The sequence below is a fragment of the Phocoena sinus genome, chromosome 1, assembly GCF_008692025.1.
Source record: "Phocoena sinus isolate mPhoSin1 chromosome 1, mPhoSin1.pri, whole genome shotgun sequence".
Lineage (NCBI taxonomy): Eukaryota > Metazoa > Chordata > Mammalia > Artiodactyla > Phocoenidae > Phocoena > Phocoena sinus.
Window position 1 is genome coordinate 110476264 of NC_045763.1, and position 22850 is coordinate 110499113.

At 47.5% G+C, this 22850-nt stretch overlaps 4 protein-coding genes across 6 annotated transcripts; 2 read left to right on the forward strand and 2 right to left on the reverse strand.

Annotated features, from left to right (window-relative positions):
- Positions 1-3924: 3924 nt before the first annotated feature.
- On the forward strand, positions 3925-7896 carry TNFAIP8L2 (TNF alpha induced protein 8 like 2). 2 transcript variants are annotated; one of them, XM_032654326.1, is made up of 2 exons: positions 3925-4117; positions 5766-6842. In XM_032654326.1, exon 2 carries the CDS (start codon positions 5771-5773, stop codon positions 6323-6325), a length of 555 nt encoding a protein of 184 aa, XP_032510217.1. In that variant the 5' UTR covers positions 3925-4117; positions 5766-5770; the 3' UTR covers positions 6326-6842. The 2 variants fall into 2 exon arrangements, with proteins under 2 accessions (XP_032510217.1, XP_032510228.1); XM_032654337.1 differs by lacking the exon at positions 3925-4117 and adding an exon at positions 4163-4942 and having other exon boundaries at positions 5766-7896.
- On the reverse strand, positions 6841-14580 carry LYSMD1 (LysM domain containing 1). Its single transcript, XM_032654315.1, has 3 exons — positions 13685-14580; positions 8873-9231; positions 6841-8072 (listed from the first exon to the last, which is right to left on the reverse strand). The coding sequence occupies exons 1-3, from the start codon at positions 13862-13864 to the stop codon at positions 7934-7936; spliced, it is 678 nt and encodes a 225-aa protein (XP_032510206.1). The 5' UTR covers positions 13865-14580; the 3' UTR covers positions 6841-7933.
- A 72-nt stretch (positions 14581-14652) lies between these two features.
- Positions 14653-18529, forward strand: SCNM1 (sodium channel modifier 1). Of its 2 annotated transcripts, XM_032645161.1 has the most exons (8): positions 14653-14813; positions 15059-15129; positions 15679-15767; positions 15868-15965; positions 16085-16173; positions 16596-16790; positions 16939-17052; positions 18519-18529. In XM_032645161.1, exons 1-7 carry the CDS (start codon positions 14763-14765, stop codon positions 17036-17038), a joined length of 693 nt encoding a protein of 230 aa, XP_032501052.1. In that variant the 5' UTR covers positions 14653-14762; the 3' UTR covers positions 17039-17052; positions 18519-18529. The 2 variants fall into 2 exon arrangements, with proteins under 2 accessions (XP_032501052.1, XP_032501043.1); XM_032645152.1 differs by lacking the exon at positions 18519-18529 and having other exon boundaries at positions 16939-17088.
- On the reverse strand, positions 17617-22795 carry TMOD4 (tropomodulin 4). The gene is made up of 9 exons (XM_032645140.1): positions 20964-22795; positions 20600-20756; positions 20170-20286; positions 19597-19686; positions 19284-19414; positions 19081-19188; positions 18541-18684; positions 18132-18276; positions 17617-17725 (listed from the first exon to the last, which is right to left on the reverse strand). The coding sequence occupies exons 1-9, from the start codon at positions 21084-21086 to the stop codon at positions 17703-17705; spliced, it is 1038 nt and encodes a 345-aa protein (XP_032501031.1). The 5' UTR covers positions 21087-22795; the 3' UTR covers positions 17617-17702.
- Between the last annotated feature and the right edge of the window lie 55 nt (positions 22796-22850).

The following is a 22850-nucleotide window of genomic DNA, read 5'->3' on the forward strand; positions in this document are numbered from 1 at the left end:
TAACCCCTGCCCTTATGGAGTTTACAGCCTAGTAGGGAGGCAGTTAATAAAATCACAAATTACAATAAAGAGTAACTATTATGATAAGGGAGGTATGCGGTTCTACAGGACTATGGAATACAGGGGTGCTGTGTAGTTTAGGGAGTCACGATGGCTTCACAGTCATGATGGCTTCCGATGACTTTCCAGCTGAGACCTGAAGGATGGGTAGGAATTAACCAGGCAGGGCAGAGGTATCCATGGGAAGAAAGTTCCAGGCAGAGACACAAGAAGTGGGAAAGTCTAGAGTACAGGAAGAGGGAGAAGGAGAAGGAGAGAGAGAAGCCAACCATGATGCATATTGGAGGAGCTGAGAGGATTACAAAACAGCTAGAGCAGAGTATAAGGCAAAGCTGGAGAGGTAAACAGGTAAGGAGCTGGTAGCAGAATTCTGGATTCAGAAGGTATTACTGTATTTGCATCTTCTTGTACATTAATTCCTCTTTTATTATCCAATTAGGTTATATATTTCTTTTAAAAAGGACTTTCACTTTTCCTGTGATTTTGGTAGTGCCACCTACTATTGTTCCCTGAGTGTGTGATCAGTGAATTAATAGAGCGTATAGGAATAGAATGCTGCCACATTCATTATAAGGTTGAAGTTATTACCTCCTAACCTTGTGAGGTAGTTGTCAGAAAAACCATAGGCTTGGAAATCACACAAGTCCTCAGTCTGCCGTTTATTAGCTCTCTAATTTGGGAACAGGTTATCTAACCTCTTTACCTCAGTCTTTTTCATCAGCGAAAAGGAGATAGTGACATTTAGTTCATAGAGGTATCAGAGGATGAAGTGAGATACTTACATAACATCTAGCAGAGTGCACCCAACAAATGCCAGCTCCAGTTCTTTCCTCTTGCTTCCCTCCCCTGAGCTCGCAGACCATTCTTTTCCATCTGCCCCCACACCTTGCTCCATAAACATTACTTCTCCTTTGCATTTTCTAAGCCTCCCTTTCCACTGGCTCCTTCCTTTCAGCCTACAAATGGCCTCGAACTCCAAGCTAAAAATAGTCCCTCTGTCAATCCAGTTTCCCATTCCCTTAAGCTACCTTTCCATTTCTCTTCATCCCTTTACCACCATACTCCTTAAAGGAGTTGTTAACATTTCCCAAACCAAGTTGTATCAAGGACCCTCAGCTCTGGAACCTGGGCTGAAAGAGGTGGGAATAAGAAAGGAGCCAAGACCCAATCACTGTCTCCAAGGAGGAGAACCAATGGTTTTGGAGTCACTGGTATGCTGACTGCCTCCACTCCTGAACTTCAATCTTTACTCTTCAACTTTTCACAACCGGACAATGTTCCAATTCTTCCCTTTCTGTTAGAACTTCTTATAAAACCACCAGCTCTCAAGGTCTCTCACTGGTTCTCATACTGTGCTTAAGCAAGCTATACCAGTGATCACTTCCTTTTAAGCATGCCCTTTCCTCAGCTAAAATTTCACTGAAGCCTCTAACCTAGTCCCACTGGGCTAATGATTTCACTCCCCTGATCAAAAACCTTTAATGTCTCCCTACTGTCTACAGCAAAAGTCTGAAGTGTTGAGCAACTCCCTTAAAGCCTTTCATGATCTGGTCTTTTTCCTTCTTCACTTTTTTTCAAACAACCTATGCTCCAGTCATACAGAATAAATCACCACTTCCTGAACATGCCCTGTATTATCATTGTTTGCTCTATGGCTTATGCTTATCTCCATTATCTGGGAAGCAGAAGCATTTCTTCCACACTCTGCCTAGTAAGTAGTTAAATCCATCCTTCTAAGTCCACCTCTTCAGCCCTCCTATCAGAAATAATCTAAATTTCTCTTTACTCTCATAATTCCTTAAACTTCTGTTACAGCTAATGACATCATTTGACTTGTATTACAGTTATGTGTGCTTACATTTATCTCCCTGACCAGGCTGGGAGATAAATGTAAGCACATTTCTTTTTTTTTTTTTTTTGGCCGTGTGCGCATGTGGGGTGTTAGCTAGCGAGGCATGTGAGATCCTAGTTCCCTGACCAGAACTGAACCTGCACCCTCTGCGTTGGAAGCATGGGGTCTTTTTTTCTGGAAGCGCGGAGTCTTAACGACTGGACTGCCAGCGAAGTCCTTGTAAGATTCTTTCTTTAAAAAAAAAAAAACTTCTTTTTATACATTTATTTATTTTTGGCTGCATTGGGTCTTCATTGCTGCACATGGGCTTTCTCTAGTTGCGGCGAGTGGGGGCTACTGTTCATTGCGGTGCACTGGCTTCTCATTGCGGTGCACCGGCTTATTGCGGTGGCTTTTCTTGTTGCCGAGCATGGGCTCTAGGCGCTTGGGTTTCAGTAGCTGTGGAACGCGGGCTCAGTAGTTGTGGATTGTGGGCTTAGTTGCTCCGCGACATGTGGGATCTTCCCGAACCAGGGCTCAAACCCGTGTCCCCTGCATTGGCAGGTGGATTCTTAACCACTGCGCCACCAGGGAAGTCCCTTACCTTCATTCTTTTTTTTTTTTTTAACATCTTTATTGGAGTATAATTGCTTTACAATGGTGTGTTAGTTTCTGCTTTATAACAAAGTGAATCAGCTATGCATATACATATATCCCCATATCTCCTCCCTCTTGCGTCTCCCTCCCACCCTCCCTATCCCATCCCTCTAGGTGATCACAAAGCCCTGAGCTGATCTCCCTGTGCTATGCGCTGCTTCCCACTAGCTATCTATTTTACATTTGGTAGTGTATATATGTCCATGCCACTCTCTCACTTTGTCCCAGCTTACCCTTCCCCCTCCCAGTGTCCTCAAGTCCATTCTCTAGTAGGTCTGTGTCTTTATTCCTGTCCTGCCCCTAGGTTCTTCATAACCATTTTTTTCTTTTTACTTTTTTTTTAGATTCCATATATATGTGTTAGCATATGGTATTTGTTTTTCTCTTTCTGACTTACTTCACTCTGTATGACAGACTCTAGGTCCATCCACCTCTCTACAAATAACTCAATTTTGTTTCTCTTTATGGCTGAGTAATATTCCATTGTATATATGTGCCACATCTTCTTTATCTATTCATCTGTCGATGGACACTTAGGTAGCTTCCATGTCCTGGCTATTGTAAATAGAGCTGCAATGAACATTGTGGTAAATGACTCTTTTTGAATTACGGTTTTCTCAGGGTATATGCCCAGGAGTGGGATTGCTGGGTCGTATGGTAGTTCTATTTTTAGTTTTTTAAGGAACCTCCATACTGTCCTCCATAGTGGCTGTATCAATTTACATTCCCACCAACAGTGCAAGAGGGTTCCCTTTTCTCCACACCCTCTCCAGCATTTTTTTTTCCCCCAGCATTTCTTGTTTGTAGATCTTTTGAGGATGGCCATTCTGACTGGGGTGAGATTAGTATATGTGCTGCCGAAGTGAGCACTACCTTCATTCATAACGTGTTAGAAGCTATAAAGCACAGTGAGAGCGCTGCCTCTAGTAGTTCAATGATGTGCTGACACCTGCTGGTCATATCTAGTTCGGCAGCCCTGACCCCAGCACCTTCGTCTCTCTTAAGTATTAAGGGTGGGGAACCCCCTTACCCAGCCAGACGCTGAAAGCGTATGCTCGTGGTAATGTCTCCCCACAGCACCACCCACCCCTGGACACTCCAGGGACACACTCCGACCTCCTGATCTCTAACTTGCCTCTGGTGTCTCCAGTCTAAGCTCAGTTCAATCTTCACAACTTTCCCCACGGACCCCCCACCCCAGCAATCTGTACTTAACATTTTCCCCATTACCACAGACATATAAGGAGAACAAGATCTCAAGGAACTGGGCAGCAAGGATAGAAAGAGGCAGACAACTTGGGAGCAGGAGATGTACAATTCCTCTTCCTCACCTCAAAGAATCAAGACTATTTCCTATAGAGTGCTATTCCTTTTGACCTTTTATTTCTAGGAGGCTGTCGGGGTCATAGAGCTTCTTGGTGACAGTGTGATGAAGGGAGGTTGAGCACAGAGTAGGTAGGCGGGGCTTAGGGGTGGGGCCAGGCCAAAGGGCCTCTCACTTAGGAGCTTCTCCATTCTGTCAGCTCTCCCGGAACATCCAAGGCAAGACTGGCACCCAGGGCGCAGCAGGTGAGGGACCAGGCAATGACAGAAGGGTAGGCTTTAGGGGTGATGGTGGCAGAAGAGTCCTAGCTCTGTCAGCCTGAGCTTTCCATATTGTGAGACTCTCATTTGATAGAATTCTTGAGCCCCCAGTGGGGAGGTCCAGCTCAGTTCTTCCTGGGGCCAGGCAGCCTCAGTAAGACATGGTTTGGTTTGGGTGGGGGCAGGGCTGAGGGATGGCGGTGGATAAGGGTATGTGAGAGACTACTGAGAGGTGCAAGGAGATCTTAGGAGACATGGAGGTAGATGTAGGGGCCAGCAGGAGAGCATGGCCAGAGGGCCACAGGGCAGGACTCAGACAAGAGAAAACAGGAGACTGAAACACGGAGAGGGGGAGAGGACAGTGGACAAAACGTGAGATGGCAACGGGGGCACTGGAGAGCTGGGTAGCAGGAAGGCCAAGGAGGAAGGAAGGCTCACATGGAGCAATCTCCTCTTCCGGATGTACAGCCTGGTCCAGAAAGCCCCAGGCAAAGCCGGGAGCAGAGCAAGGTTCCAGATTCCCACTGGACCGATTCAGCTGGGGGAGAACCACCCCTCCTCCCAGTTACCCACCTCCCCTGCTTCTTCAGACTCCTATTTCGTTTGGGGGAGAGGGCAAGGCTGCTCCTCACTGCGGTCAGAGCCACATCCTGCAGAGCAGGGGAGGGGGAAGTAAGAAGCAAAACAAGCAGAACCACCACAGGCGAAGACCATGGGGAGAGCGCCCTGGATACTTGCAGCTGATGTGCCACCAGGAGGTCCTCAGCACAGTCCCAGCAGAGAACCTGAGACCTCTAGGACTGTCTTGAGGTGCTTGTTTTTCATGATTCCTCAGTGTGCTTCAACCTCATTGAGCGCATTCCAAGGGAAGGAGGCTTCTTTGGATTATATGGTTCAAAGCCCGCTTTTATCATTTGCTAATGACTTTAGCCAAGTTGCTTAATTTTTCTTAGTTTCATTTTTCTCGTTGCAAATTGGGGATACCTACCTTACAAAGGGTTGGGGAAACTGAGATAAAGCACTTGGCACATAATAGGTTCTCAATAAATGTTCATTATTATTTTTGTCAGGACTCCCAGGACCCCTATATTTCTCATGTCTTTAAAGGCAGTACTGCACACTAACTGACATGGGCTTTTGGAGTCAGAAAAACAGTTGTGTTTGACCTTGGGTAAATTACTTAACGTAAGCTTCAGTTTGCTCAGCTGTAAAACAAGGATAGTAATACCTACACCTCATAGATGTACGGTACCCAGGCAGTGTCCAAAAAAGGCAGCTGTGAGAACTATCTGCCAGGTAAGCTTTATCTTCTCCATTGTAATAGCAACAGCCTACTTCCCCTGAGGTCTTAACTTGTGGTGTGCTAGCGTCCGGTGTGCCCTCATTCCTCCAGCCAAAGCTATTACTGCTCCTCTGGTTGTAGAGATCATGATTTCCTACAGTACAAAAGGAGAAAAAATGGAAACAAAGCACAGAGGACTGAGGGGGCCCAGGGGGAGAAAGATGACAAATAAAGATGAAGATGAGATAGGAACCAAAGAGACAGAAAGGGGAAAAGCCATTTCTCTCTAAGGAAGCCTGTGGCCTTTCTTCTAGTGACGACCACATACCCTCCCATCTAACCCTTCCCTAGGAATCATGGAGTCCTTCAGTTCAAAGAGTCTGGCGCTGCAAGCAGAGAAGAAGCTGCTGAGTAAGATGGCAGGTCGATCTGTGGCTCATCTCTTCGTCGATGAGACGAGCAGCGAGGTGCTAGACGAGCTCTACCGTGTGTCCAAAGAATACACACACAGCAGGCCCCAGGCCCAGCGGGTTATCAAGGACCTGATCAAGGTGGCCGTCAAGGTGGCCGTGCTGCACCGCAGTGGCTGCTTCAGCCCCAGCGAGCTGGCCTTGGCTACCCGCTTTCGCCAGAAGCTGCGGCAGGGCGCCATGACCGCACTCAGCTTCGGCGAGGTGGACTTCACCTTTGAGGCTGCTGTGCTGGCCGGCCTGCTGACCGAGTGCCGGGATGTGCTGCTGGAACTGGTGGAGCGCCACCTCACACCCAAGTCACATGGCCGCATCCGCCACGTGTTTGATCACTTCTCTGACCCAGGCCTGCTCACGGCCCTCTATGGGCCTGACTACACTCAGCACCTTGGCAAGATCTGTGATGGGCTCAGGAAGCTGCTGGATGAAGGGAAGCTCTGAGAACCCTGACCCTGGCACGTTCCTTCTTGGCAAAATGGCTGACTGAGAAAAAAACAGATAATGGGCTCTCTAACCCTGCTCATCTGCACTAATGCTTTTCAACCCTCAGGTTTCAGTCTTTCCCAAGAGTGCCTGTGACTCTGAGACCACCCCATGCCCAGCTGCTGGTGGAGAAGAAGCGATGCTGAGGGTTGAGGCCTCTCTCCTACTCCAGCCCCAAGACAGGAAACAAAACTGCCTGAAAAAGATGAAGCGAAACTTGGATCTCTATTTTCCCCACAAGGGACCTTTCAAACAGGGAAGCCCCCTCCCCTCAGAACCAGGGGAAGAGGGCGTAGCCCATCTCACTCCTCTGGGGACACTAAAGACAGGCGGCGCAGGGAGCCTTTAGAGATATCCTAGACTTTCAGTTCTAGGCGGAGTCTGGACAGATACCAGAGACTCTGCTCCAGAGGGCAGGAAGAAGGGGCTAGGGCAGGGGAGAGTCTCACAGAGGAAATAAAACTATTAAAACATGCACAGGGCTCAATGTTTAATCTCTCCAGCTTCTTGTATCTTATGATCATCACAGAGGAAAGAGGTATATAAACACCACTCATCTCACCTCTCACCATTTCCATACAGGAGACTGAGGCATATTTCCAGCATCACCGGGGTTCCCTTGCCTACTTCTTCTGTTTAAGAAACTCAAAAAAAACTGTACCGCAGATCAGTGCTACAAATTGCAAATAAATATGCAGTGAGGAGCAAGACATAGATCAATAGGCTCTGGTCGGGAGAGGATATAAGAAAAAGACTCCCACAACTGTCCTCCTCTTCAAACTCCACAGCAATTCTTCTTCCATCCCTTAGCCTCACACAGGCTGAACAGAGGAGCAGATTAGAAGGGTGAACTGGTGGCATGGAGAGTTCAGGACCCTACATAGCTGTTTTTTTCTCAGAGCAAGAGTTGTGAAAAAGTTATAGTGACCTGGTTAGTCAAGACTGAGCCCAAATTCTTCCATTTGAGACTGGGGGCGAGGCACAGTCTGCCATTCCCTGCAGCAGTGCTAGATCACTGATTGCCCGTTCTCAATAACACGGCTGGCTAAGAAGGCGGGGAAGGTGGGCCAGGAGTCACTGGCTCACTTACTGTTCCTGGGTTCCCCTCATCCCAGGGCTATAGAAATCCCGTTTTTCAGCTAATAGTGGGAAAGAATAAGATATAGCAAATAAATAATACTTCAATATAGCACCAAATAAATTAGGTAACATAGTTGGAGATGGGGAGGAAGTTCGGGGCTGTGAGAGTCCCTGCCTCCCTGCTCTAAGGCCAAGGAATGGTGAAAGGGATGGGAAAGGCAGCAGGGATGTTAAAAGAGCCTTTTGAATCTAAAGGACAACCCTAGATTCAGCCCCAGAACTGAGAAGGGGTCTATTTCCCATCCCCTACCCTTGCCAATAGAACTGCTCCAGACCAAGGAACTCCTGACGGACAAGTAGGCTCGGAAGATGGCAGGAGTAAGGGAGGTGGGCTGGGAGGCCATGTTCCTGAGCCTCACCTCAGGCTCCTCTCTCCCTCAAGTTGCTCCTTCAACATCTGGCTTCTCTCAATCAGTTCTGGAGACATCAGAGTTTGAAGATTTCATCCTCCTGGTCCCGAAGTGTCCGGGTCCGAGAGGTCCGGGTCAGCGGCACAGGACCTAGGACTGCTCGTTGCTGCATCCGAGGAGAACTCAGGTGAAGACCTGAATCCTCCCCAGGTATCCTGCAGGTGAGGAAAGGGGGAAAGAGCGACAGATCAAGGGAAGAGGCTGAGACTAGGCTGAGCGAAGAAGTACGTGGGAAGCTGTCCTTCTCTAATATACATGAGCTGGTTGCCTTAAGATGGAGTCTCAGTACCCTCTGGATAAATCCTAATCCTAATGCTCCTTCATGGACCATCAGAGCAGTAAGAACAGTCAACTATTTCACTCCACTGAGAACACAGAACCATTACCCAGTGCCTCTACGCATTCCAGCAGCCATAGGCTCTGCTCATTGTCTTGTGGCCACCTGAGGGAAAGGTTTCACCTTGCTTCTGCTGACACTGGAATTACTTACTTTGTGTCTGGTCAGGTATGGTTGGGGGAACAGAGAGTCTATGGACGGACTTAAAAGGACCCATTCAAACTTCCCTGGTGGCACAGTGGTTGGGAGTCCGCCTGCCAAGGCAGGGGGCACGGGTTCGAGGATCCCACGTGCCACGGAGCAACTAAGCCCGTGTGCCAAACTACTGAGCCTGTGCTCTAGAGCCCACAAGCCACAACTACTGAGCCCACGTGCCTCAACTACTGAGGCCCATGCGCCTAGAGCCTGTGCTCTGCAACAGGAGAGGCTGCCGCAGTGAGAGGCCTGTGCACCACAGTGAAGAGTGGCCCCTGCTCGCTGCAACTGGAGAGGAGGGCCGTGTGCAGCAATGAAGACCCATTGCAGCCAAAAATAAATAAATAAAATAAAAATAAATTTTTAAAAAAAGAAATAGAAAAAAAAATTTATAAAAAAAAAAAGGACCCATTCAAGACTCACCCACTTTCTCCCTTTTTCAGTTTCTGGGCAGCAGCCTTCTTTGACAAGCTGATCTGTGAATCAAGCTTCTTAAGGAAATCAGAGGCAGAGAGGTCATGAATGGGGGGCTCCTGGCCAGCTGTGGGAAGGACTTCACCATTGGCACGTCCCGAACCTGTCTCTTGTTTCTTCCTCTCAGCTGAGTGTGGCCCAACTTCATCCTTAGTTGGCTGTACCTCTTCCTCTCCATCCTTCTCTTCCTCAGAATCCAAACCATTGAACAGGTCTCTGGGCTCTGTCAGGATGGGGATGTAGAGGGTTTTCTTCAGGAAGATCGAGTCATTAGTATAAAGGCGGTTTGCACGCTTAATCTGTTCCATCTTTAAAAAAAAGTCACCACAGTTAATGACAGTAATAACAATCCATCTTATATTTGTATAGCACCTCATGCTTTTTAAAGTGATTGTACAAAGTCTTATCTGACCCTCTAACAACCAAAACTACAGTGGGCTGATATTATCCCTATTTTATTGATCAGTAGCTTTCATACTTTTTGGTCCTAGGGCCCCTTTACATTTAAAAAAATTATTGAAGAAAAAAGCTTTTACTTATGTTGATCACATCTATCAATATTTAAGATATTATAAAATTAAAACTGAAAAAATTTTAAAATACTTCCATTACATATTAACATAAATATTTTGATGAAAAATAACTATATTTTCCAAAACAAAAACAACAAACATGTAGCAAGAACAGAGGCACTGTTTTACATTTTTGTAAATCACTTTAATGTCCGACTTAATGGAAGACAACAGGACTCTCATATCTGCCTCTATATGCATCTGCTGCAGTAACACGTCACGTAGCCTCTGGAAAACAGTACACTCGTGAGAATAAAAAAGACAAATAGTCTTGTTATTATTACCATGAAAATTGTTTTGACCTTGTGGATCCCTACAGCGTCTTAGGGACCCCTAGGGGGTCCCTTTAACTACTGTTAAAGATGAAGGAACTGAGGTTCAGAGAGGTTAAATTACTTGCCTAGCAAGTTACTGACAGAGATAAAACTAGAATTCTGGGCCTTTTTACTCCTTCCAGGAATGCTTTTCTTATTATATTAATAATTTCACTGAACAAATATTTATTTAGTACTTATTTATTCATCACTGAACATAGTGACTGACATCACCATCTCTATCTACCTGCCTCCCAAGGTAGAAATATCAATGTCATCCTTAACTCATACTTTTCTTTCATGATCCAGACCTAACAGGTCAACAAAAATGCTGTAAAAATCTCTCACATCTGGTCTCATCTTCACATTCACTGCCATTGACTTAGAACAGACTCTTAATATTTCTCATCTGGGTACTGTAACAGTTTTTGTTTTGTTTTCTATAAATTTATTTATTTTTGGCTGTGTTGGGTCTTTGTTGCTGTGCGCAGGCTTTCTCTAGTTGTGGTGAGCGGGAGCTACTCTTCACTGCAGTGCGTGAACTCTTCTCACTGTGGTGGCTTCTCTTGTTGTGGAGCATGGGCTCTAGGCGCGCGGGCTTCAGTAGTTGCAGCACGCAGGCTCAGTAGTTGTAACTCGTGGGCTCTAGAGCAGCACAGGCTCAGTAGTTGTGGCACACGGGCTTAGCTGCTCTGTGGCACGTGGGATCTTCCTGGACCAGGGCTCGAACCCATGTCCCCTGCATTGGCAGGTGGATTCTTAACCACTGCACCACCAGGAAAGCCCCAACCCACCACCTTGCTTATAAACCTCCTATGGCTCCTCATTGGCTCAGAGATAAAATCCAAATTAGCAGGACTTCTCTGGCAGTCCAGTGGTTAGGACTCAGCACTTTCACTCACAGGGCCCGCGTTCGATCCCTGGTCAGGGAACTAAGATCTCACAAGCCACGTGGTGCGGCCAAAAAAAATATCCAAATTGGCATTCAAGGGCATTCTCAATCTAGCTCTCATAGGAAGTCCACCCACACCTCCCTTCTTCTGCCACTTATACATTTTGCCATCCTGAACTTTTTATTTTTCTTCCAACATTTCATGATCTTTCACCTTTTTGTGTCTTTATCTGCCTGGAATGTTTCTCCACTACTCCCTTCTCTCCCTGGAAAACTTCTCATCAACTAGCATTCCCTTTGTGTTATTTTCTTCAGGGCTCCCAATGCATACTGTAAATATTGCTGTAATAATACCTACCCTATCATATTGTTATTCATCTCTGCATATTTGTCTTGCCCAAACTGTGAGTCCTTTAAGGGCAGGGTTGGTGACTTGCCGTCTCTGTATGCCTAAGGCACTCTTCGGCATTGCACAAACTTGGCACACAGCAGAGGCTCATTAATGCTTTATGAGTAAATAAACTAGATAATAAAATATAGGAACCACAGACACAGTATGTCAGTATTTTATTATTCGAGGCCAGGCAGCCAGTTTTACTAAAAATTCATCCCATAATGGCACCAGTTTGGGAAATCATAATTCTTATATCTGTCAAATATCAAAGCTGTTTCCACTCTAGGGCAAGACTACTATAATAAAGTTGACTTATAAAATCTTATGCTATAATGAGTTTAAAAATAAAATTGGATTGATCTAACAATAAAAAAAAGTTTAAAATGGCTTGCAGTTTTGTACTTTTTCTTCGCCAAGTGCTTTGATGCTATTCATTTTATTTTGCCTAGATAATATCCTAGGTCTCTTTTGTCTCGATAATATCCTAGGTCCTTTTCTGTTGCTTTTATTATTTCCTAGCAGTACCATATAAGGGGACATTGTTCCACTTCCATCGAGCCAAGAGCTAGAAAGGTCATTAGAGAAAAAAAAAAAAAAAAAAAAAAAAAGGTCATTAGAATCTAGTTACTTTAATAGAGCAATTCAAAGTGAGGATTTTAGAATGAGACAACCTGGTCTGAATCTTAGCTCTACTAATTAGACTAGTTGTATTTACTCTATGGCAAATTATCTCTCTAAGCTTCAGTCTCCTTATCTTTAAAATTTTATTTTTATTGAAGTATAACTGACTTAAAATATTTTATTAGTTTCAGATGTACAGCACAGTGATATCCCTTACCTTTAAATGGAAATAGTTACATCTACCTCATAAAGATTTACAGAGAAATATGAGATAATATATAGCGCTTGGCACATACTAAGTGTTCCTTAAATGACAGGTAGGTAATAACTTAGGTAATTGATTTATCTAAGTTTTGTTTGTTTGTTTGTTTGTTTTGATTTATCTAAGTTTTAAATTTAATACATCTTCCTCATTTTACAAATGATAAGAAACTGAGGGCCCAAACAGGGGAAGTGATTGACTATTCAGTCACTCAGCTAGTAAGCAGCAGAATGAGGCCAGAACCTAAAACTCTTCTTCACTAGACTACAGAGGTTTTCTGTACTCAGAAAGGTACAGGGCTGTAAGAAAACCTCAAAAAAAAATTGTTGATTCACTAGCAGCACAGTTTCCTTCATTGCATGGCTTCTGAGCCTCTGCTGGGATGAAAGCACTGCTCAGTACTTTCACATCTACTTCCTTTGTTTAGGCCATCCCTCTACTTGAAATGTTCACTTTACTATACTCCCAAATCTCCATGTGTGGAAATCGTAGCCATAATTTCATTCATTCAAAAAACATCTATTAAGCTTTTATGTGCTGGGGACTATGCCAGGCTCTAGAGATATAAAATTGAAAGGAAATAGTTCTGTCCCTTAAAGAGAGTACAGGCTACCAGAAAGACAAAGATGTAAAAGGTGTAAACCACTGGATTACATAGGTTTATAGAGAGGAGCACAGAGGAAAGAATGTCCAAGTCTTTCAAGGCCCATTGCGATGGCTCCCTTAAAATCTGCACTGATGTCCCCTTCCAAATAAAAATCAGTCTTCTTTCCTGACTTCCCCCTCTTTGTTAACACCTCTACGAACTCACCACATTCTGTCACCTACAATCATTATTTGTGTCCCTGTCCATATCTCACTAGATTGTAAATTACATGAGGGCAGCAACTATACACTTTATTTATGTTTCTGTCTCCCAAGGTGGTTACCACAGTGCTTTAAACATACCAAGCATTAAAATGTTGACTAAATTCAACAGGATATGGAAAAAAAAAAACCTTTATCAACTTTAAAACAATGTATTTTTACATCTACCAAATACACCCTATGCAGGAGCTGAAATGCTTGGCATAGAGAGTACCTGTTTTGTACCAAGGAGACCACCTTCCAGAAAAGAAGAGGGCAGAGCATTGAGGAGAAAAAAGAACAAGAACAGACAGGCACGTAGGGAACTTAGGACTAAAAACTAGCTCTCCACTGTTTGCTGTAAATGTTTAATCACTCTCAATTAGTGTTGCTATGTGGTTAACAGTACAAGCTTTGGAGTCAGACAGACCTGTTTGAATTTTCACTTCAACACTTTAGTTATTTGACCTTGGTCAAACTGGTTAACCAATCTAAGTCTCGGTTTCTTCATCTGTAAAAAGGGGACAATAATTGTGTGCTTGACAGGGATGTGAGGATCAAATGGGCTAATAGATGTAAAGTCTTTAGTATAGTGACTGGCATAATAAATAGGAGTTGCTCCCCTCCATTGGGATAGTGGGACAGGATTTGTCCCAACCAGACAGTGCAACACTGAGATGGGAACACAAACCAAAAGACAAAGGTGGACCAGACTTACACCACAATTAATTTATCAAAATTAGTTAATTTAAACACAATTAAGAAAATTTCAGGGGAAGTTGCCTAGAGGGCCACTACCTACTCATGAGAAATAAGTCTCTTCTAAGTGGGTGTCTGCGTCCCAATCCTGTTAGACTCACCGTCACCCCGTATTTGAGTGCTAGTCCAGCCAGGGTGTCTCCGGGCGCCAACTGATGCTCCAGGCGTCTTTCCCTCACCGGGGAGCAGGCAGACTGCACCAGGCTTCCATAAGAACGAGCCCGGCTCCCTTGAAGCAGTCCTGACCCGCCAAGGGGGGCCTGTCTAGAGGGAGAAGCCATCTCCTCACCCTGCGGACAACTGGGATTGCAACTGCGGGAGGCCTGTCTAAGTGACCAATAGTGACGGGCCCGGGGTCTCTAAGACTTAGAGGATTCCTTTCCCCTTCAGTCTTCTGTCCTAAGTCTCCCCGCCTCCCCCGGCACTACGCGACCTCACAGCCCTCGCTTCTCCTCCCTCCAAGCCCCTTTCCCACCAATCTGTACTCCGACTATTCAGTCTCTACCTGAGTCTCTCCTTAGCACCCCTCCGACTTTCGATTCCCCACGACAACTCGCGACATTGACCTCTGACCTTTGAATTCTAGACAACCTCCTCAACACTCAGCTCAGTTTGCCCCTAGGTCCGGCAGCCCGACCTCCCGGCCCCTCAACACCCCGACTCCGCCCCGTCCCGGGGTGGGCCGGCTAGGGTCGGGAACAAATCAGGCCCACCCCAGGTGGGCTGTGGCCGCAGGAGAAGCGCGTGATGAAAGCGAGAGTCTACAGCACACTTTCCCCTCAGAGATCCTCAAAGGTACCCTCCACATCAAATTAGTCACACCCTCAAATTCGGGCTCCACATCTAGGTTCTTATCCCTCCAAACCCTCGAATCTGTCAAGATGCAGGGGCCTGTATCCAGCCCAGCGGCAAGTTCTTTGAAAAAAAGACTTCATTTCCCTAAAGGCTCCGCGCCGGCGGGGTCGCAGGGCACCATAGGAAATGCAGTCCCCATCCGCAGGCAAGGGGCGGGCTTCCGGAATCGCGCAGTGCATGCGTGGAAGAGCGTCCCCGGAAGTAAGGGGGCCAACCGGAAAGAGACAGGAAGGAAGGTAGCAGTCCCACTCTCGCTACGGTGGCCTGAAAGGAGTGCCGAAGGCGGAGCCGTAGAATTGATCGTTTCTGGGGCTCACAGTCGCGATGTCTTTCAAGAGGGAAGGGGATGATTGGAGTCAACTCAATGTGCTCAAAGTAAGCGCGAGAGAAGAGCGTCTGGAGCAGCTTCACCTGCCCTCTGAAGGATGTGAAGGAGCTGTTTTGTTGCTGTGACAACAACTGGTGGGGGGTGGTGCGGAGGGAGCCAGACGACTAGAGCTGCTGTTGACCCTTTCTTCGCCCCAGATCTCTGCTCGCCCCGTGGTCTTTATTCCCTTTGAGTCCTCGTCCCTATCATTTCACTTTTATCCCGTCCGGACTTCTTCCCCTATCTCCTGCAGAAACGAAGAGTTGGGGATCTGCTGGCTAGTTATATCCCAGAGGATGAGGCGCTGATGCTACGGGATGGACGGTGAGGGCGAGGAGTGGATCAAGCCTAAGGGTTCTGCGGTTAGAGGCTCAATAAACTTTTTTTTTTTTTGTCTGCGTTGGGTCTTTGTTGCTGCCCACGGGCTTTTTCTAGTTGCGGAGAGCGGGGCTTACTCTTCGTTGCGGTGCGCGGTCTTCTCACTGTGGTGGCTTCTCGTTGCGGAGCACAGACTCTAAGTGCGCGGGCTTCAGTAGTTGTGGCTCGTGGGCTCTAGAGCGCAGGCTCAGTGGTTGTGACGCACGGGCTCAGTTGCTCCGCGGCATGTGGGATCTTCCTGGACCAGGGCTCGAACCCGTGTCTCCTGCATTGGCAGGTAGACTCTCAACCACTGTGCCACCAGGGATGCCTAACAAACTTTTCTTATTAAGGAGGAGAGCGGGAGTATCTAAGATTCTTTAGCTAGGAGTGAGCGACAGGGATTGGTGGTTGGTGGACATTGGGAGACTTTGGAAAGGAGTGCTAGGATGGGGTGGGACCTATGGCCGAGACTCCACTACTCTGGGGCCAATTATCTTCTTTCCTCCTCCCCAGCTTTGCTTGTGCCATATGTCCCCATCGACCTGTACTGGACACTCTGGCCATGCTGACTGCCCACCGTGCAGGCAAGAAGCATCTGTCCAGTAAGTTTGGGAGAAGACAGAGGATGGAGAATAAACCCTTAAAATCTCTTCAGACCACCCTTGGTGCTCTGCTTTTAATTATCTTCCCCTTCCTCCTCAGGCCTGCAGCTTTTCTATGGCAAGAAGCAGCCAGGAAAGGGCATGGAGCAGAATCCAAGAGAGCAGAATGAACTAAGGAGGGAAGAGACCAAAGTGGAGGTAATCAGAGCGGGGAGGTTGTGTTCCAGGCAGGACTGTGCTGCACACCTTAGGCTTGAAGGGCTTTGGCTTCTTTCTAGCTCTGAAGGCTCTGATTCTGTCTCCCATCTCCATGCCAGGCTCCTCTGTTAACCCAGACTCGACTTATCACCCAGAATGCTCTGCACAGAGCTCCTCACTATAACAGTTGCTGCCGCCGGAAGTACAGGTGTGTGGGGTGGGAAAGCCAGAGATAGGGAGGGACAGGAGATAGAGGGCTCTAAAGTGATTGTTTTCCTAATTGTAATCTGAGGAATACTAGTGTTCTGGAGGTGTTAACTTGTATTTCAGGAAAAAGAATCTTGTAATTAAGAAAAAAGTTTAGGAAGTGGTGCTTTGTAATCCTATTTGAAGAATAGTAATATTAGTGTATTTTAAGGGGTCTACAAAGTCTTAAGATAAAAAAAAAACTTAAAAAAGTTAACTTAGCCTTTCCTAAATTCACTGGATTCCAAAATCCTTTTTATGCACAACGCTTATTAATATCTTGAGGAACAGTTTTAGGAAGCACTGCTTTAAGGGGTTGGGAGTCACAGGAGATTTGGCCCTTTCCTTTACTGCTTTTACGGACTTTGATTCTTCTCTACCCAGACCAGAAGCCCTTTGTCCCTCTGTCTCTCGTTCCCCTTTGCCACCCCCAGAGGTTGAACCCCAAGGTGGGAAGATCAGTAGAGAACCTGAGCCTGAGGCTGGCTCACAGACCAAGGAATCAGCAACTGTCTCATCCCCTGCACCTATGAGCCCCACAAGAAGACGGGCCCTGGATCATTACCTCACCCTTCGAAGGTGAGTATGCAGAATCACTTTCCTCAGATTTCCCCTTTTCTCTCTGACCCTCCTTTTTTCAAAGCTTTTCAAGTGTTTTTACTTATCCCCACTAATTTCTTGATAAACTTCCTTTCCTGACCAATTCTCTTTTTTCTGATGTTTCCAGCTCTGGATGGATCCCAGATGGACGAGGTCGATGGGTAAAAGATGAAAATGTTGAGTTTGACTCTGATGAAGAGGAACCCCCTGATCTCCCCTTAGACTGACACCCTCTTTCCCCGTTCAGTTCACAAATAAACTACAGTGGGTGCTGGGAGCCTAACTTTCCTTGAGTCTGGCTCCTTGTTTCAGGATTTCAGAATTGTTCCTTCTCAGCCCAGGCAATTCTTCTCTGCAATGTACACAGCTCCCCATACTTCTAACCCCTCCCCCACCTTCTACCAAAGTCATGCCAAGCGTCAGCTGCATGCAGCCCGGTGCCCTATTAATAAGTCTGTCAGAAGGAGATTTTTGCCCTTCATGTTTTCTGCCTTCTTCTCCACCTCCACTCAAAGTCCTTTCCTCCTTCAAATAACATGGGGGTTGTGGGTAGGCGTTCGGGAGGAGGGGCTGGACATGTCAAAAACAGGGCCAGGGCTGGCCACCCTGTGAAAGTAGAAGAGACTAAAGGCATTGGAAGGGTTATGGGGAACACCAAGGGAGGGAGCTCCCCCACCTCCTGCTGGTAACCTGAACCTCCCTGCCTGCTATCCCCAGAGTATAAATAATCCCCTGATGAACTGGCAGTAACCCTTGGGGGTTAGCGCCAAGATTTCCACCCCAAAGTCGAAGGAAGGAGGCAGGCAGAGCGGACAGAAGGGCTTTTATTTACAAGATGAGGATTTAAGCTTTCAGGGCTCCGAGCTCTAGTTGGTAAAGGGAAGGGTAGTGTTATCTCTTCTTTTGCTGGCGACCTGTAAAGGAAGAAGAGTAAACACAAGTCATTATCCCATCTCTTGCTTCCTGCAAAGGTGCTCTTCTTCTTTCTAGTTCCTTGGCCAGACTCATAAAGAGGTAATGTCTTAGGCCACCAAACATGCCCTTCCCCCCTCACATTAACAAAATAAGAAACAACGCAGCAAATAAAAATACCATTCCCCCAAACAGGTATTTGTAGCTTCCCTCCGCCTCTCTCCTGGTATATTTGGGCAGAGGTGCTTTTCTGTCTACTTTCGGATCACCTATGGGGTTTGAGCTTCTCATGTGAGTCACTTTGGCAGCACCCCAGGCTGTTAGTCACTAAGTCAGCTTTCAGGAGCATCCACCAGCTTCTGCAGCTACATGCCCTCTCCCACACACACCACCTCTGCAGCTACTCACGCAGTTCATTGTTCCGGGTCATGGCCTGGGCTGCCCGAGTTCGTGGCCCCTGCTGTGTAAAGTGGTAGCCAAAGCGGACAATGGAGGGGCACTGTTCAAGCACAGTGGCCATCTCCATCTCCACTGCGTCACCAGGCCACTGGCGCTGGGGGAAGGAGAGATGGAAGCTGTCACCAACCCTGTCTGGCTTGTTCACTGTCCTAGACCACTGACCCTTTGGGAGGTCAAAGGGGCTTGTTTCTCCAGAGTGGGTGATAAGAGGTGCTGCCTTGGCTCCCCTCATAGGGACAAAGAAGAGGAGAGTTCAAACAAGATCAGATGAGATCCTGCCCCAGTGGCTGCCTCTGGGAGGAGGCTCAGTGAGTATTAGCTGACTGCAAAGACCAGGAGATGGGAAGGGAATGCTGACCTGGTTGTCTACACGGAGCTCAGTGAGTGTGGCATTCTCCCGAACTGCCTTCAGCACAGCCATGAGCCCTGTGCTGCTAATGAAGTTGGATTCAATGTTCAGGCTCTGGAGGCTACGATTCTCACGCAACATGTCAGCCACCGCCTGGGTAGTAGGAACTTGGGTTAGGGTTAGGGGACAGTTTCACAGATGACTGAGGAGAGAAAGAACAGGAGCAAGAGGGAAACACAGTTCCTGGAGAAGAGTCCTTGAGCTGTGGGTGGGGCTTGAGGGAGGCAGGTGTGGGAGTAGGTAGCAAGGAAAGCAGGGAGATTAAGTGCGCAGTGGAGTTGGCGTGGGTAGGAGGGTTGTGGCTCTTCAGGAAGATGAGCTGAGGATTTCAGAGCAGTGAGTCATAGGACTGACGGTAGGAGTCTCCAGCAGGGCTCCCCTAAGAGAGCATGATGGAAACAGCACCCCCAGCACAGCCCTTTATGTCAGCCCTGCCAGCGGGGCATGTCAGGGTGCAGGGAGAGGGCTAGGGATGTCAGCTAGCCTTACACTGGCAACGGGGTCACCACTCCTTGTGGCCACCAGACTGAAGCTCCGGACATGGGTATTTGTCTTCATTGCTTCACACAGCTCAGTTAGCATGGGTATCGGGATGTCCTATCAAAGGGGAATAGGAGATGGTGGGCTAGGGGACTCACATATGTCAGCAGAGTTATCCCAGTGTTACTGCTTAGAGGATGGGGGCCAGATACCTGGATATTATTGAGGTTCACCTCCTCCAGCTCCTTGTCATTGCTTCGAACACTCTTCAGTATCTCCTCGATGTTTGTGGGATTTGGGGGCTCATCTGGCACTGGCTTATACTTGTCAGGCTGCACCACACCTGGTGGGTGAGGGCAGGAAGGAAACCCCAACATGTCCCCCACAATCTCCTCCCCATTGGTTCTCATGACTTATGCATCATGTCCTCTCCCTGATGCACCTGTTTCACCCGTTGCTACCTTCGCTCAGACTCTGGGACTGCCTGCCAAGAGCCCTGGGCGCCATGCTCCCAAACACACTTACTGCTAATGCCTTCAGTGTTGCAGATTTCTCCGCTGCAGATAGCATCATAGTATTGCTTGTTGCTCATCAGTGTGTACATGCCCAGAATGGCTGGAGAGAGTAAGCAGAGGGGAGACAGGGAATGAGAGAAATGGACTTGTTCCAGGTCCCCCACCGACCTCATTCTGAATCTGTTGCATTTTTGAAGGCTGACCTCTTCCACTCTCCCTTGGTCCCAGGGGTCCCTTCCATTAAACTGCGTTAAGGCAGTGGTTTTTAAAACATTGAGACAGGGCTAAGGGAAGATCCCTAAGGAGACACTACAGGGTGAGGGAGTCTGTCAGACCCTCCTGTTTTCAGCCAGAATAGTTTTGCTTTATAATCCCTGTAAAATTGCCCTAGAGTTGTTAACTTATTAAATTTAAAGATGAGTGAATACATACATAAACAAGTAAGAAAAATTTAAAACCACTGCCTGAGGCTTTCTCAAAACGTCCACATCCTGGTTCAGGGCCTTCCCCGCTAGCCCCATGCCATGGTTAGGAGCCCCTACCCCAGATCTTCCCAACTCCTCAACTTCCCACAGCTGCCCACCTGCTATATCACACATCTCAGCATCTGTGGCATGGGCCAGTGCCTCCTCCAGCTCAGGCTCCAGAGTGATCTGCTCCTGGACTGGAATTTCTCTCTTGGGCTGAATATAGGGTTTCCCTGATGGGGAGATGAGGATGGTTCAGGTACAGGTCATTTCTCCTAAGATCCTGGCCTCCAGATTCCTTTCCTTCTCCAGGAGGTGGAATGCTGGGTCACTAGGAGCCACTATAAAGCCTGAGTCCTCTACAAGCTCAGGACTCCTGGGTCCCCTTGATCTCTTCTAAGAGCTGAAGAGTGCAAGCTGGCATGCAGGTGTAGGCAGCTGAGTCTCTGGGCAGCTAGGAGCTGGAAGGTGAGAGGGAAGCTGGAGGGGACATTTGAGAGACAACAATTTGGGTTCTGGGAGGCATGGATGTTAGGGTCTCCATACCCTTCTTCTCGCCTGTGTAGGGAACCAAGTCATCACGCTCTTTGACCTCTAGTGCCTGCTGTTCCAGGTACTGCAAAAGGGCCTCTCGGTCCAGCGGCCCCGTTGGGCTCTTCTTTGTCTGGTCACGTTGTCTTAGTCCAGCTGGCAGGAGCATGTTCTTAGGGATGAATTTTGGGGAGCAAGTCAGACCTCCCCTCTGACCTGGGGCACCTCCAAGTCTCCCTAAAACATCTCCAAACACCATTCCCCTGACCCTCTTGGGACTCCAGGCCCTGTAGATAGCCCTGGTCTCAGTCACCCAGGGCCCCACACCCTTCCCAAATGCCTGGGGACTGCCCCTGGTACCCTGCGCTAGAGCCCCTACCTCGGGGTCCATCTCCTGTAGCTCGCAGTCCAGCTGCTCTAGCTCCTCAGGGCTCAAGGTCCTTAGGATCTCATCTTCATCTATGTCTCTGTATTTTTCCAGTTCCTTCTGATACGATGACATGATGGCCCCCACCCCCTCCCCACAGTGTGGCACTCACGGAGCCTGGGGTACATGGGGAAAGTGGTTGGACAATGGAAAGATGTACATGGACGCAGTAGGGAGACAAAGAAACAGGTCAGTGGGGCAGAACAATAAACTGCTTGCCTTGGAGGATAGACCTAGTTGGATATGGGAAGATGGGGGAAGGCTAGGTTGTTTAGCTAGGACCAGAGCCTCCTTCTGGCTCCCACAGCTTCCACCCACCCCGGATGGGGATCCCAGGCATCCAGGCTGAATCTGCCTTCCCCAGTGTATATGAAATCCTGGCAGTACCTCTCCCCTATTACCTCGACTGTCCGTGCCTCTTGCCCTAGCACAGCTGCCGGGAGCCCTGCAAGCACAGCTGGCCCCAAGCCCAGTTCCTATTGAAAGGAATAGGGGCAGGCAGAGAGCTTCAGGGAAATTCCTCCTCTCGTCTCCATAATCCAGTTTTTCCTAAACTGGCTTAAGAAAGCAAGGAGGATTGCGGCAGGTGGCGGGGCCGGGGGTGGGGGGAGACAGTGCTCTGACTCTACCCTCATTTCCTCTTTTGTTGTGTCGGATCAAGATTTCACTATGTTTGCTAAAATTCTAAATCCTAAGGCAAAGCAAGGGCTCAGAGGAGCTGGGGGACTTCCAGGTTGGGGGAAGGGTGGTATGGCCTTAGAAGCAGGTACTGAGTTCCCATAATTTGTCCCTGGCTTTGGACAGGAAGGTGACACCAGTCTAATGGGTGGGAAATGCCTTATAAATGGGATAAAGTTTCTCTAAAAATAGTGAGAGGATTAAACTTGCAATATTTTTTACAATGTGAAAAATAAACACAAGCCACACATACACACCATACTGAATATGAAAGATTCAGAAAATGTGTGAGATACTTACACTGACAATGTAAACTACAGTTAAGGGAGAACATAAGACAGTGGCAGAAACATGCTGAGTAACAAGAGGCACACACTCCATTTCATTCCCAATAGGAGCCACTCTTCTCCTCCCATCTCCCACCAGGCTCTGATCCATAAGGCCCCTGCCTTCCCCACCTACCAGTCCTGGTGGCCACCTCCGTTCTCACCTCCCCTTCTGTAGGTTGGTCTGTCTGTTCTACTGGAGCACTGTCCTGGCAGCAGGAGAAGCCCAGCGACGGGGGAGAGGGTGGGGGAACAGTGAGCTCAGCATTTTATTATTTTAGCTCTGGCCAGGTGGGGGGTAGTGGGAGATCACATATACACAGCCCCCATAACCTGCCCAGCCCTGAGAGCCTCTAGTGGCCACTAAGAGCCATGGCACCTCCTCCTCTTCATACAAGCCCGAGTCCTAGAAACAAGTTCTATGAGAATCACACAGTTCCTACTTATTTGGTGCCTGCTATATTCAAAGCAGTGACTATACAGAGATATAAAGGTCAGTATAAGGATTTTGTTTTGGTGTCTAATTTTAAGGTGTTTATAAACTGTTGGAGGAATGAATACTTCACAATTCAAAAAGGGCAACTCTGGGAATTCCCTGGCAGTCCAACAGTTAGGACTCGGCGCTTTCACTGCTGAAGGCTCAGGGTCAATCCCTGGTCAGGGAACTAAGATCCTGCAAGCCACGCAGCACAGCCAAAAAATAAAAATAACCCTTTAAAAAATAAATAAGTAAAAAGGGCAACTCATAATAAATGCTATTAAATAAATATAAAGGCCCATATATGCGCAGACATTCACAAATACTTTTTGCTCCCAACTTAGATTAGACACCAGA

What these genes read in the sequence shown, in the direction of transcription:
- TNFAIP8L2 (XM_032654326.1), top strand. Translation starts at nt 5,771, where the DNA reads ATGGAGTCCTTCAGTTCAAAGAGTCTGGCGCTGCAAGCAGAGAAGAAG.
- LYSMD1 (XM_032654315.1), bottom strand. Translation starts at nt 13,864, where the DNA reads ATGGCTTCTCCCTCTAGACAGGCCCCCCTTGGCGGGTCAGGACTGCTT. An exon ending in CACTCAAATACGGGGTGACG is followed by an intron (nt 9,232 to 13,684) that starts GTGAGTCTAACA and finishes TTTTTTTTAAAG; the next exon opens with ATGGAACAGATTAAGCGTGC. An exon ending in CTGAAAAAGGGAGAAAGTGG is followed by an intron (nt 8,073 to 8,872) that starts GTGAGTCTTGAA and finishes CCTCACCTGCAG; the next exon opens with GATACCTGGGGAGGATTCAG.
- SCNM1 (XM_032645161.1), top strand. Translation starts at nt 14,763, where the DNA reads ATGTCTTTCAAGAGGGAAGGGGATGATTGGAGTCAACTCAATGTGCTC. An exon ending in GTCAACTCAATGTGCTCAAA is followed by an intron (nt 14,814 to 15,058) that starts GTAAGCGCGAGA and finishes TATCTCCTGCAG; the next exon opens with AAACGAAGAGTTGGGGATCT. An exon ending in TGCTGCCGCCGGAAGTACAG is followed by an intron (nt 16,174 to 16,595) that starts GTGTGTGGGGTG and finishes TTCTCTACCCAG; the next exon opens with ACCAGAAGCCCTTTGTCCCT.
- TMOD4 (XM_032645140.1), bottom strand. Translation starts at nt 21,086, where the DNA reads ATGTCATCGTATCAGAAGGAACTGGAAAAATACAGAGACATAGATGAA. An exon ending in CAACACTGAAGGCATTAGCA is followed by an intron (nt 19,415 to 19,596) that starts GTAAGTGTGTTT and finishes CTCACCCACCAG; the next exon opens with GTGTGGTGCAGCCTGACAAG. An exon ending in TGAACCTCAATAATATCCAG is followed by an intron (nt 19,189 to 19,283) that starts GTATCTGGCCCC and finishes CCCCTTTGATAG; the next exon opens with GACATCCCGATACCCATGCT.